Here is a 13517-nt window from a genome sequence, read left to right as displayed (position 1 = left end):
AGCTGCTCCCCGGACCCGGCTCACACGCAGCAGGAAAACGTCTCCAGCCGCACAGCCTGGAGCAGCAGGGAGCTGTGTGGCAGGGCCGGACGAACCGCAGAAATGAAATGTAAATGAAAATCACGGCGTAAAACGCGCCCGGCTGCAGCCGCTCCCAGCGAAGTGTGAAAGCCGCTGGCGACAGCGGTTCCTGCGCCTGCAGCAGCGCCTGGCTGGGGAGGCTGCGGGCAGAGAAGGGGGTTAATTAAAAGAGTTTTCTTTTTTTTTTTCTTACAAAAGCTTCCAAGATCTCCTTCTATTGGGATTAGCCGGGCACCGTGTTCCTGCAGGAGCCCCAAAACCACAGGTCTGTATGGGGGTGCCTGGCAGCTCGGAGCCGCGGTAACATCATGCGTCGCTGCCCGAGCCGGCTGCTCGCAGGGAGCTGCACGGCAGGGAGGAACACGCTGGAGCAGGACGGGGCTCTCGGCTCCAGGGGTGAGGACCCCGCACTCGCATCGCCCCGAAACAAGCTGCTGTCCCCCGGGGGTGCTGCAGGACGGCCCCCCCCCCCAGCACGTTCCCCCCCGGGACTCGGTGTCCCCGGCCGGGCCGTGCCGGGGCTGGCAGAGGAGCTGCAGCCCGTGAGCGATGGCACGAGCCAAAGTGCCTTTTGTGGAGCGGGAGTCATTTATCGGGAAGCTTTTAGGGAAATGAGCCGCTCCTGGGACCCTGCCAAGGCGCAGCCCCGCTGGGCTCTGCCCGGCGTCCTCTGGCAGCTCTTGCTGGGAGAGGAGGGGGACGGGGATGGGGATAGGGATGGGATGGGGTGGGGATGGGATGGGGTGGGGATGGGAATGGTGATGGGATGGGGATGGGATGGGAATGGTGATGGGATGGGGTGGGGATGGGATGGGGATGGGATGGGGATGGGGATGGGATGGGGTGGGGATGGGAATGGTGATGGGATGGGGTGGGGATGGGATGGGGATGGAGCAGGGATGGGGATGGGGATGGGGATGGAGCAGGGATGGGGATGGGATGGGGATGGAGCAGGGATGGGGATGGGAACAGGCTCAGGGACAAGGCTGAGGCCACCCCACGCTGCTTGCAGGACCAGAGAGACAGAAATACCCTTTCCTCCCCCAAAACCCTTCACGATGCTACAGAAACCCCAAACCCAGGTGGTTTTCCTGCCGGCGCGGCACCATCCAGCGGGGACCGACAGCAGCCCCCAGGCAGGGTTCATCTCGCTCCCCGCGGCCGCCCCTTGTCCCGCTGCGCCACCATCAAACCGCTCGCGGAGAGAGATTTTTTTCCCAGCGAGCGTTTAATTAAATTAGCGGGGCGCGTCGCGTCTCGCCGCAGCCGCAGTGAGGCAGCCCCAGCTGCAGCACCAGCACCGGGACCAGCACCGGGACCCGGAGCCGCTCAGGTGCTTCTGAGCCGGGAGCCCGGACCCCCAAACCCGCCGTGAGAAAGCCCCATTCAGTTCCCATTAAGATTAATTAAGCAGCTTTGAAAAGCTGAGCTTTGGGGACCGCGTTCTTCCTTTTAGCTAATTTTTCTTTTACGTTACTGTATTTTCTAGCCAATTAAATCGTCCTCGTTTTCTTTTCTTTTTTTTTTTTCTTTTTTTTCGCCTTCCGTATGTTTATTCACAGCATCTATAATAGACCTGGTTAAATATATCTGTATGTATATACATCTCCGAGGGCACGTGGTTTCCTCTGAAAACGCCAGTTCATAAAAAAGCAAAAGTTTCTGCGGGGAGATGGATGAAATTTCATTACGGGAGCGGAGCCTCCCCCTCTTTTCGAGGCAGCCGAGATGATTTCACTGCCGTGGAGCGCTTCCCATTTTCATTTCTCATTTGGACGTTCGGTTCAATTTGCGTGATAAATTATACGAGATCAAAAAAAAAAAAAAAATCCCAGCCAGCCCCACATCACCCCCCCAGTAACACGCAGCCGGTTCCTGGCAGCGCCGCACCGAGCCACGGCATCTCCTGCGAGATCCCCGCGCCTTGAACCCGTCCCTGCATGCCTCAACTTTCCCTGCCCAGAAATTCCCATTTTCAGCAGTTTTGCACCCAAAGCGGGGTGTCCCCAGCTCGGAACATCCCAAGCAGGGAGCGGGCGGGCGGCTCGCAGCCCTGACGCCCCGGGGATGGCCACCTCCTGCAGGGAAGCAGCCGTGCCCGTGATGCTAACGGCACCGAGAGCTCCCCGTGTTTTTATTTATTATTTTAATCTATTTGCCATTAAAAATGCATCGTCTGGGGGCTCGGGGAGGGCTATCCATCAGGCGGGTGCAGGGCCCCCCCGGAGCGCACGGCGAGGTGATTTCCAGGGTGCTTCCATTAGCGGGATGTTCTCATTAGCGGGACGGCGTCGCTGGGCGCGGGGGGCAGACCCCCGCCATAAATAAACCAGGAGCTGGGGGGGTCCTGACGGTGACCCCGGGGCCCTCGGTGCCGCCGGCCGGATCCTGGCCCCCCCCGGCTGTGCCACGAGGCCGGGCGACCGCGCGCTTACGCTGCGTGTGCTGCACGTTTTGTAAGGCAAAGGGGCTCCAAACATGAACCAAACGCAGGCGTAAAACAGCAGGGCCCGGCTGGGGGGGGGGGGGGGGGACAAAGCCGGCTCCCGGTGCTCGCACAGGTCCCGCGTGGCCTCGGCAGAGCGGGGCCGCAGCACCCATGGGTGCTCCCGCGGCCCTGTGCCCACCGAGCCGAGCCCGAGCGTCCCCGAGCAGTTCAGAAATCCCGGTTTTATTTCAGATCGGAAACGACCGACCAGGAAGGAAAAATTAAAATAAAATAAAATAAAAACGGAACTCCAAAGAATGAGAAACGGACCCAAACCCAAACCGGTCCGGGGCCCGGGCGGGTGCTACATACAGGCTGGGGGGGTCGGAGGGGGGGGGTCCCCAGGCTGCCGGGACGTGCGGCTCTTCCCAGCGGGTCCTCGTGGAGTGCCCCAAGCGGCGGTGGGCGCGGGCAGCCCCCTCTGGCAGCTGGGGAAACTGAGGCACGGCGCGGGGCTGGGGGGGTGCACGGCGGGGGGGGGAGATCCAGCCCTTGGCAGCGAGGTCCATGCAAACGCTCCCCCCTCTCCGAATAGGAAAAAAAAAACCATCTCAGGCGCGTGTATTGCTTACGGGGCGGTCGGCTTGGCCATAAATAGGGAGCTGCAGGGGCTGGACGTGGTGCAGCGGGGGGGGGGGGCCGGCACCGCGGGCACGTTTCGCCCCGGCTCGGGGGGGGGACAGCGGGCGGGCTCCATGCACGGTGCATGCACTTGGTACTTGCTGGCGGGGTTTCGTGTGCGCGTGCGGCTCTGCCGCGGTCCGGGCGTCGTGCGAGCAGCCCCGCGGGCTCACCCCGCGCCGGGGTTGGGGGGTTGGGGGGGGGGGGGGCCCCGTCCCCCTCCCGATGGGGGGTTTTTGGGCGTCCCCTTGCGGGACGTGGGCGTCCTCCTCGCGGCGCGGGCGTCCTACTTCATGCCGCTGCGCAGCACCTGGTTGGCGGCGATGAGCATGACGCTGATGATGAAGGCGATGGCGAAGGCGCAGATGAGGCTTTTCCGCACGCACGTCTGCCGGATCTGCTGGCTGGAGCAGGCTGTGGGGACAGCCGGCGTCACCCCGCGCCCCGGCCCGCCCCGCGCCCCCCCCCCCGGCCCCCCCACCCCGCTCACTCTCCACGTCGACGGGGCACTCCTCGGCCGTGCCCATGTGGCTCTCCTCCTCCGTCATGATGATGTTCTCGATGTCCTTCATGGAGAGGTGCTCGCAGAAGGTGTCGTACAGCAGCCGCTTCAGCTCGTCCACCGTCAGCTTCTGCATGTCGCACTGCGGGGCGGGCGGGAGGGCTCGGGCACCCCCGGGTGTCCCCCCCCCTGTGGGGGGCTGCTCGCCTCGTCCGAGCCTCGGCGGAGCGGGGCCGGGTGCTCCAGCACCCCAGGGTGCTTGGCCCCGGGCCGGGGTTCAGCTCGCTGTGCCCAGGGCGCAGCCTGACCCCAAACCTAACACCGATCCTGACCCCAAAGGTGACCCTAACCCAGAGCCTGACCCTGACCCCAATCCTAACCCCAGCCTGAGCCTGGCCCTCACCCCGACCCCAGCCCTAACCTGGAGCCAGAGCCTGAGCCTGACCCCAGGCCCAACCCTGACCCTAATCCTAAACCCAGCCCCAGTCAGAGCCCGAGCCTGACCCTGACCTGAGCCCTAAACCCAACCAAACCCTGACCCTGATCCTGACCAAGTGCCAGATTCTGACCCCAAGCTCAACCCTGACCCTGACCCTAACCTCAACCCTAATGCTGACCCTAGCCCTAACCCCGACCCCAAGCCTTACCTTGACCCCGACCCCAACCTAACACCTGCCCCAGTCCTAACCCTGACCCCGACCCCACCCAGCCCCAACCCGGTGTCCCCGGTGCAAGGGGGGGTCAGGACCCCCCCTACCTTCCAGAAGACGGTGTCAAAGTCCGTGCCGTGGAACTTCTCCGGGATGCCCGAGGTGGACAGCTTGGGCCCCAGCAGCGTCACAAACTCCTCGAAGTCCACCTGCCCGTCACCTGCGGGACGCGGAGCTGGCCGTCACCCCGCCACCCCGGCCCAGGCACGGGGACGAGCGTGTCCCCTGTCCCCCCCCAGGTGGGCACCCTGAGAAGTGTCCCCACGGCACCGTTTTGGGGGGACACCGCTGGGCTTGGTGGTTTTGGTGGGACCCCGCTCCAGGGCTTGGCACTTTGGGGGCTCTGGCAGCACCCAGAGACCCCCCTGACTGTGGGACTTCACCGACCGGGGACCCCACACTGCTGGGGGACCCCGGTGCCAGCCGGGGACCCCTAAATCCAGCTGGGGACCACGACACTGGCTGGGACCTCCAGCTCTGCCTGGGACCCCCGCATCAGATGGGGACCCCCAGAACCAGGTGGAAGCCCAGCTCCAGCCGCGACCCCCATGCCCACCGGGTGCCCCGGCCCCCCCAGGCCCCCAAAACCCCGCAGCGGTGGGGCCGGGCTGCCCTCGTCCCGCGGCTGGGGAGGAGGACGCCGGCCCCCGGGGCTGTCACGGCGGCACTAACGATGAGTAATGGAGGGAGCCGCGGCTTGGCAGCCTCGCCTGAAAGGCTTTTAAATGGGGAAAAAAAAAAAAGAAGAAAAAAAAAAGGAATCCAATAAATTAACGTGCTCCTTAAGGTCCCGGTGAGTACGGGAGTGACGGGGACAGGGCGCTGGTGGCAGCCAATGGTGGGCGCATGGCCCCAGGGTGCGGGATCTGGCCCCGGGGTGGGGGATCTGGGCTGGGCACCCCAATCCCGGTGGGTTTGCCAGGTGAGGATGCGCACCCGTCCCACCCTGGAAAGGTTCCAGCAGCGTTAAATCCTCCCAAACGAAGCCGCAGGGGGGAGGAGGAGGAGGAGGAGGAGGAGGATGGATGAAGCTCCGGGCACGAGGCAGGACCCGGACCGGGCCCTCCGAGTCCGGCAGCAGGGGAAAAGGGGGAGCATCACCGGAGGGAGCCGGGGGGCGCTGGGGTCCCGTGCCGGGGTCCTACCGTCCATGTCGAGGCGCTGGATGATGACCTCGAGCTCCACCTCGTTGGGCATGTAGCCCAGCGAGCGCATGGCCGTGCCCAGCTCCTGCTTGGAGATGAAGCCGTTGCCGTCCCGGTCGAACACCTTGAAGGCTTCGCGGATCTCTGCGGGGGGAGCGGGGCTGAGCCTGGCCGCCCCCGGCCCCCCCCCGGCCCCCCCAGGCCAGCCGCTCGTCCCCTGCGGAGGGGAAACTGAGGCACAGCGGGGCCGGGTGCGTCCAGCTCCTGGGCACCCAGCGCGGGGCCAGCACGGGTGCTGAGCCCCAAATATCCCAAACCTGCGGTACTCGACGCCCTGCCGCCCGGTGGGGCAGACGGGGAAGGAGAAAGTGAGCAGATTTGGGGATTCTGGCCCAAAACGCAGCCTCTGGGCGCTGCAGGAGGACGGGGGCAGCTCGGTGGGTGCTGGCCGCCCTAAAGCCAAACTCGGCCCCATTTCCCGGAGGCACCGGTGGGCATCGTGGGACGGTTTTGCCCCGATCGCTGCTTTTTAGGGGATTTCCTTCCTTTTGGATCTCCCCCAGCCAGCAGAGCCCGAGCCAGGCAGAGGGAGTTCAGGGCTCCGCATGCGGCAAGCGAGGACTTTCACTGGGGGGAAACGCGGAATTGTGCTAAAATCAACCCAAACTCCACATCGCGCCCCAAAGCCGCGGGGATGGGGTGGCCTTTGGGGCCCCCGGGGAGCGGCACGCCAGCGCAGCAGCCGGTAAAGCCGCGTGCCCCAGTGTCACCGCTCGTGGCTCGGGATGTAAAATGCCGTGTTTGGGAGCGGTGCTAAAAACATGAAGTCTCGTGCCGGGTGATTTTCCCCCTGCTCTGAGCTCCCAGCCCAGCTGGGTGCCGTTAGAGTTGTCCTGCGAGGCGTTTTGGGGTGAATTTGGTGGGTTTTGGCCTGCTGGCTCGATAGCTACGCTTCTCCCTGCCGGCCCCCCCAAGCCGGGCACAGGGGGCTCGGGGCCAGGGGACGCCCCAAGATTCAGAGGGAGCCGGCAGCGGGTGCCCCCCCCCCCCCCCCGCATGGCCCTCCCGTGGGGTCACCTTGGGCGTCTCAGGGGCCGCGGGTCGTGGCAGAAGCACCCCGTCGGTGCACCGCACACTGCGTGTGTGTGTGTGTGTGCGTGCGTGCAACACTGCAACGGGGCTGTGCACACACACGCTGCAGCGACGCCGTGCTTGTGCATGCACACACACACCTTGCAGCGACGCCGTGCTTGTGTGCGCACAGATGCACGCGGCAGTGAGGCCGTGCTTGTGCATGCAAGCATGCACCCCGAAACACCGGGCGGCGATGTTGTGCTTGTGCATGCACACACACACACCTGGCAGCAATGTCGTGCTTGTGCACACACACACACACACACACCTTGAGGTGATGCTGTGCTTGTGCGTGCACACACGTACACCTTGCAGCAGTGCTGTGCTTGTGACGCACACACACACATCTTGCAGTGATGCTGTGCGTGTGTGTGCATGCAAACAGCTTGCAGTGACGCTGTGCTCGTGCATGCACACACAACCACCTGACAGCCGTGCTGTACTCATGCGTGCACAAACACTTGGCAGCCACGCTGTACTTGTGCACTCACAGGCACCTTGCAGCGACGCTGTGCTTGTGCGTGCACACACAGACACCTTGCAGCGATGTTGTACTTGTGCGTGCATGCAAATACCTTGCAGTGACGCTGTGCTTGTGCGTGCACACACAGACACCTTGCAGCAATGTTGTACTTGTACATGCACGCACAGACACCTGACAGCCATGCTGTGCTTGTGTGCGCACAAACACTTTGCAGTGACGATGTGCTTGTGCACGCACACAGACACCTTGCAGTGACGCTGTGCTTGTGCGTGCACACACAGCCACCTTGCAGCCACGCTGCACTTGTGCATGCACACACGCACCCCCTGCAGCAGGGCAGTGCACGTGAACCCATCTCTCCCCGGCGCTGCACGTGTGCGTGCGCACACACTGCAGCGAGGCCGGGCATGTGCACACGCACACGCTGCAGCGACACGGCCCATGTGCATGCACACGCACACCCTGCAGCGGGGCCGTGCGCGTGCACATAGACGTGCACACACGTCCACGTGCGGGGGGGGGGGGGGCTGCAAACAAGCACACGCACACACGCACACACACACAGGCGTGCAGCGGTGGCGGAGCCCCCGTCCCTGCACGCTGGGCTTTGGGGACCCCCGGCTGCGTGGCCCCGTGCCTCAGTTTCCCCTGCGGTGCCGGGGGGCCGCGAGCAGCGCACGGGGGTGACGCCGCAGCCCCCACGCCGGCTCCCCGGGGGCCGTGTCCCCGTCCCGCGGCCAAACTTTTGGGGTGAAAGACCCCCTTCTCGTGGGCAGCCCAGACCCACGCGTGCCACGGGTGGGCTCCCCCCCCCCCCAGGGGAGCCGGCTGACGGCAGGGGCGGGGGGGGGGCAGCCGCCGGCCCCACCGTGCCGCGCGTGGGGGGCACGGGGCCGCCCGGGGCCGCGGTGCGGGTGGGGGGGTCCCTCCCGCGGGGCCCCCCCGGCTCACCCCCGGCCCCCCCCGCCCCCCCCCCCGCGCGGGGCTCCCCACGGCCTCACCCTCCAGCTCGTCCTCGGGGATGTCCACGGGGTGCCGCTCGGCCAGCAGCGGGGGCACGCTGTAGATGCCCCGGTACATCAACGCGGCGGTCACCGGGTGGAACGGCATCTTCGGAGCGCGGGGCCGAAATCCCAAAGTTTCGCCGGCAAAAATCCGCGCCCTCCCCGGGACCGGGGACGGGGAGCGGGACGGGGTCGGCCCCCAGCCCCCCCCCCCCGCGGCGGGGGCGAGCAGCCCGTCCCCGCGGCCTCAGGGCGGGGGGGGGCCGGGGCCGGCGCCGAGCATCCAGGAGCCGCCTAAAGGCCGGGGCCGGCCCCGGAGCCCCCCCGGAGCCCCCCCGGGAGCTGCCCCGCGGGGCCCGGCATGGCGGGGCCTCCGCCGCAGCCTCCTCCCGCCGGCCTCGCCGCTGCCTCGCCGCCAAGTTTGCCGGGCAGGAGCCGGGGCTCGGCGGCCGCTGCCCGCCCCCAGCCCAGCCCCCGCCCCCGGCCGCGCCTCCCGGTACCGGGCTGGGGGCGAGGGGGGGAGAGGGGCGGGGAGGGGACGGGGAAGTGGTAGGTGTGGGGTGGGGATGGGGTGGGGACGGAGCAGGGGTGGGGATGGGGATGGGGAGGGGTGGGGTGGGATGGGGGTGAGATGGGATGGGGTGGGGTGGAGAAGGGGATGGGGTGAAATGGTGATGGGATGGGATGGGATGGGGAAGGGGATGGGATGGGGATGGGGATGAGAATGGAATGGGGATGGGATGGGGATGAGGATGTGTTAGGGATGGGATGGGGATGGGATGGGGTGGGATGGAGAAGGGGATGGGATAGGGATGGGAATGAGAATGGGAATGAGGATGCTGATGGAATGGGGATGGAGAAAGGATGGGGATGGGGATGGGGATGGGGATGGGGATGGGGATGGGATGGGGATGGGATGGGGATGGGATGGGATGGGGATGGGATGGGGATGGGGATGGGGATGGAGATGGGGATGGGGATGGGGATGGGATGGGGATGGGGAAGAGGATGTGTTAGGGATGGGATGGGATGGAGAAGGGGATGGGGATGGGGGGAGGAATGGATCTGCTGAAGGAATGGGGAGGGGAGGGGAGGGGATGGGATGGGGATGGGGATTGGGATGGGGAATGGGATGTGATGGGGATGATGGGGATGGGGATGGGATGGGATGGGGATGGGGATGGGGATGGGATGGGGATGGGGATGGGATGGGATTGGATGGGATGGGATGGGATGGGATGGGATGGGATGGGATGGGATGGGATGGGATGGGATGGGGATGCTGATGGGATGGGACGGGGATGGGGATGGTGATGGGGAGGAGGGATGGGATGGGTAGGATGGGTTGGGAGGGACGGTGACACCTGGTGGTGGGAGCTGCAGCACAGCCGGGGCCACCCTCGCCCTCCCACGCGGAGCAGCCAGGGCGCCCCGAGCCTGTGCCGTGCTCACCGCGCTGTCCCCAGGGCACCCCAGCCGTGACACACCGCGGGCGGCGGGGTCCCCGCGGCCGGGCCCCATCCTGCTGCCCCGGCACAACGCCGCGGGGCGGCGGAGGCCCAGAGCAGAGGGGGAGCACCCCGGGCTGCGAGCCTTTCCCCGCCGTCCTCCTCTCCCTCCCCCCGAGCCCTGACGACATTTTCGACTCATTTCTCACTTGGTCACCGATTCCTCGCGGCCCAGCTCCCTGCCGTGCCATGGGGACGCGGCGGGGACATGGCAGCCGCCTGCTCCGGGCTGGCCCCGGCCGCTGCTCGGGGACGGAGCCCGCGGAGGATCCGCGACGGCCCGGGTGCCTCCGGCCTCCTCCTCGGGTTTGGGGCGTCCGCGGCGGAGCACTGGGAGCCGGGGCCACGTGTCCCCACGGGGAGGACGAGAGCCCCGAGCCGTTATGGAGAAGGGCAGGAGCCGGGGACGGTGGCACCCGAACCCCAAAGGTGCCTGGAAGCGATGGGGAAACCGAGGCACGGCCGGACGGGCTCTCCCTGCACCGCTTGTGCTGCGCTGAGGCTTCCCCACCAGCCCCAACATTTAGGGACTCGGCCACTGCTGCAGTGGGGCCGTTTAACCCCCCCGGCTCCCCGCAGCCTCCCACCCAGCCTCCCCAGGCGCCACGTGGGACCCGACGATGCGTTTTAGGGGATGCTTTCGGCAGATCGCAGCTGGGTTTTGCACGCACCTCGCACCGAGCCGCTCTTTAAAAAAACAAACCCGAGGATTAGCCTTTCCTCGTCAACCTGGGCAAACGGGAGGCGAAGTACCCTCCCCGCTCCTTCCTCTCCTTCACCCTCCTCTTTAATTTGTCCCAGGTTTGGGATGCCCAGGGGCTTCAGCACTGCCTTCATCCTCCTCCTCCTCCTCCTCCTCCTCCCTGCCCGGCCGTGGCAGCTCTGCCTGCGCAGCCAGCTGGGGTCCCTGCACGCCGAGCTTCGGCCGGGAGCGATGTCCTCCTCCGCAGCCCCCTTCCCATGGGAAAACCCAAATCCCGCAGCCCCATCCGGCCCCAGGATGCGTGGACCCCCTCCTCCCCGCGCCCCACGGGGAGTCTCCGGTGTCTCGTACTGGGGTTGAGCTCAGCACAGCCCCTGGGGGAGGTGAGGCCGATTTGGGGGTTTTCGCCCTCCCCGACATCCGAGCCGCTAAAAACTTGGGGGGAATTCATTTCTTTGAGCCCTCTGCGGGCCCTTGATGCACCCTGAAGGAAAAAGCAGCGCCGGAGCCTGAATTTTGTCGGCTGCTGCTGCCAAACAGCCCGGTGGCAGCGACATGGCGAGGCTGGGGAACGGAGGCGTGCGGTGCCCGAAATCCCCCGGTGGCCTCTCCGTGGTGCCTCTCGGGGGTGAAACACCCCCCCCCCCAAAAAACAAAAAAAAAAAAGGAAAAGGAAAAGCAGCCTAATTGAAAATCTCCTCCTCTTTCCTGGTGGATCCATCCACTCTTCAATATTAATGAAGTCGCCCTCCCAGTTAATTCTCCGCCTGCCCACTGGAGGCCCAGGGGTGGAAACTCATTAATTTCTCGCCACCCAAATCCAGAAGAAATAACACCAAAAACCTCGGGGCTGCTTTCCCGCTGCTCCCTCCTCCTGAGCCCCCCCGTCCATGCACTTGCCCCCCTCGGCAGGCAGGGAAGGGCAGGTGGGGGTCAATTAACAGCGATTTAATTGCGTTAGCAGGTGCCACTGCTCCCCCTGCACCCAGGGGTGCTGTGCCCCCCCCGGCCCTGCTGCCCCTGGCTCTTCCCCGGGCACCCAGCGCCTGCATTTCCCCTTGTCTCAGGAGGACTGGGTGGGGGGGGGGTGTGCTAAAAGAAATTAAAATGCACAGGCACTCAGATGTTTCTGATTTATCTTTAATTTCATGGTCTCCTCATTTATTAGCAGCCCTGGCGTGGCTGTTGGTGCCCTTCGCGTCCCCGCTGCCCCGCTCAGCCCCGTGTTCTCCTTGCCCTTAGCTTATCTCCCAGCTGGAGCCGTCCGCGAGCGGGGGCTCGGCGTGATTCCCGACTGTCCCTGCGGGGGACCTGGCAGGGGTGGGATGGGGAAACCCCACAGGGATGGGGTGGGGTGGGGATGGGGATGGGGATGGAATGGGTTGGGATGGGATTGGGATGGGGATGGGGATGGGGATGGGGATGGGGATGGGGATGGGATGGGATGGGGATGGGGATGGGGATGGGGATGGGGATGGGGATGGGGATGGGATGGGATGGGGATGGGGATGGGGATGGGGATGGGATGGGGATGGGGATGGGGATGGGGATGGGGATGGGGATGGGATGGGATTGGGATGGGATTGGGATGGGATGGGATGGGGATGGGGATGGGGATGTGTGAGTATAGGATGGCTGAACCTCACAGAGCTGGAGATGGGATGTGAAAGCTCGCAGAGCTTGGGATGGGGCGGGAAAACCCGGTAGTGCCAGTCAGGGGCTGGGAAAGCTCGCAGGGGTGGGATGGGAAGGTGCAGACCCAGGCTGGGTGCCCTCAGCTCCCCTGGGGGCTGCAGAGCATCCCTCCGGCCACGGCATCGCCCGCACCGCCTGCGGGGAGGGGACGTGGTGGCCCCGCGTGGCCGCCGTGTCCTTTTGAAGCCACTCGCTGGCACCGAGCCCGCCGAGGCGCCGGAGGCATCAATCTCCCCGGGCCGCCGGTGTCAGCTGGGCATTTAGCGAAATGTTTCTTAAATGAAGGCTTGATGGAAGAAGAGGGATGGCTGCGCCGTGCCCAGCACAAGGTTATCTGTCCCTGCCGCTGCTGCCAGCTCGCGGCGCCCGCTGTTAACCGGGGCTGCGGTAACGTGCGGGGGGCACTGGGGACCCGTCCCCCAGCCCCCAAAAATGCCTCTGTGAGGGGGGAATAACAGGCAGAGCCTCCGGGTGCAGGGTCTGGGCAAGGAGAAGGGGAAAGGCGTGGAAAGCAATGCCTGACGTGGGCACCCGCGGGGTAAAAGAGCCCCTTGTAAGTTTTACGGGGAGGAGATTTATGAAAACCGGGGAAAATTGAAATGCCTGGTCCCAAATGTGCTTTGTGGTTCTGCACCAACCCTGTGGTCCCGCACCCCCTGCATGCTCCCGCACCCCGCGACGTGATCCCGCACCAAACCACCTCATCCTGCATCCCACCGCGGGGTCCTGAGCCCCACCACAAGGTGTGCACCCCACTGCGTGATGCTGACACCCCACGGCGTGGCCCGGCACCCATCCCAGCGCTCCTTCAGCTCCTCCAGCTCCAGAGCTCCTCCTGCCCTTGTTCCCTCAGCCCGCAGCGAGCCAAGCCCCCGCTGAGACGCCCCGAGCTCAGCAGGTCTCAGCTGGGACACGGGGGTGGATTTGGGGGCGATGCCTCTGCCCCGCTCCCCTCCGAACCTCACCCCACAGGGTGGGGGACCGGGGCCGATCCAGCTGGTGGCTACGGGTGAGGAGCCACCGAGGACGGCGCGGGGGCTGGCGGAGGCAGAGACGAGGCCCCCACGTCCCCGCGGTGTCCCCACGGAGGGGCTGGGGGGGATTTGGGGCTGTGCCCTGCGGCCCGGACCTGCCCCGTGGGTGCTCCCCAGCGTCCCACCGCCCCGTGTCCTCTGCTGGTCCCCAGTGCCACGGCCGGGCGCCGCCGTGCCAGCTGCCGGTGGCATCGGCTGGGAGGTGACTCAGAGCCCGGCGCTGACTAACGCGGCGTGCCCGCTGCTCCCGGCACGGCTGGGGCGTGCAAATGTGTGTCCCTGGTGCAAGGGCCCGTCCCTCGTGCGCACACACCTGTAGTGCAAAAGAATCCCTTGCACAAACGGAGCGCCGCTGTGCACAAACGCACGGCCCCCATGGAAATGCCCTTTGCTTGTGCGCGCACACAC

General features: G+C 65.8%; 1 protein-coding gene across 1 annotated transcript; it reads right to left on the bottom strand.

Annotated features, from left to right (window-relative positions):
* Positions 1–1012: 1012 nt before the first annotated feature.
* CABP7 (calcium binding protein 7) lies at positions 1013–8534 on the bottom strand. The gene is made up of 5 exons (XM_080558917.1): positions 8167–8534; positions 5548–5691; positions 4450–4562; positions 3681–3834; positions 1013–3604 (listed from the first exon to the last, which is right to left on the bottom strand). The coding sequence occupies exons 1-5, from the start codon at positions 8273–8275 to the stop codon at positions 3477–3479; spliced, it is 648 nt and encodes a 215-aa protein (XP_080415043.1). The 5' UTR covers positions 8276–8534; the 3' UTR covers positions 1013–3476.
* Between the last annotated feature and the right edge of the window lie 4983 nt (positions 8535–13517).

This window comes from Anser brachyrhynchus, assembly GCF_964034855.1.
Source record: "Anser brachyrhynchus genome assembly, chromosome: 17".
NCBI classification, from domain to species: domain Eukaryota; kingdom Metazoa; phylum Chordata; class Aves; order Anseriformes; family Anatidae; genus Anser; species Anser brachyrhynchus.
Note: the sequence above shows the minus strand (reverse complement) of the source record. Positions and strands in the feature narration are given on the sequence as shown.

Bases quoted from the DNA above. Each gene is read 5' to 3' on its own strand.
- CABP7 (XM_080558917.1), bottom strand. From the start codon at position 8,275: ATGCCGTTCCACCCGGTGACCGCCGCGTTGATGTACCGGGGCATCTAC. The intron at 3,835-4,449 runs GTAGGGGGGGTC...CCCGCCCCGCAG, and splicing joins TTGACACCGTCTTCTGGAAG to TGCGACATGCAGAAGCTGAC. The intron at 3,605-3,680 runs GTGAGCGGGGTG...CTGTCCCCACAG, and splicing joins GTGCCCCGTCGACGTGGAGA to CCTGCTCCAGCCAGCAGATC.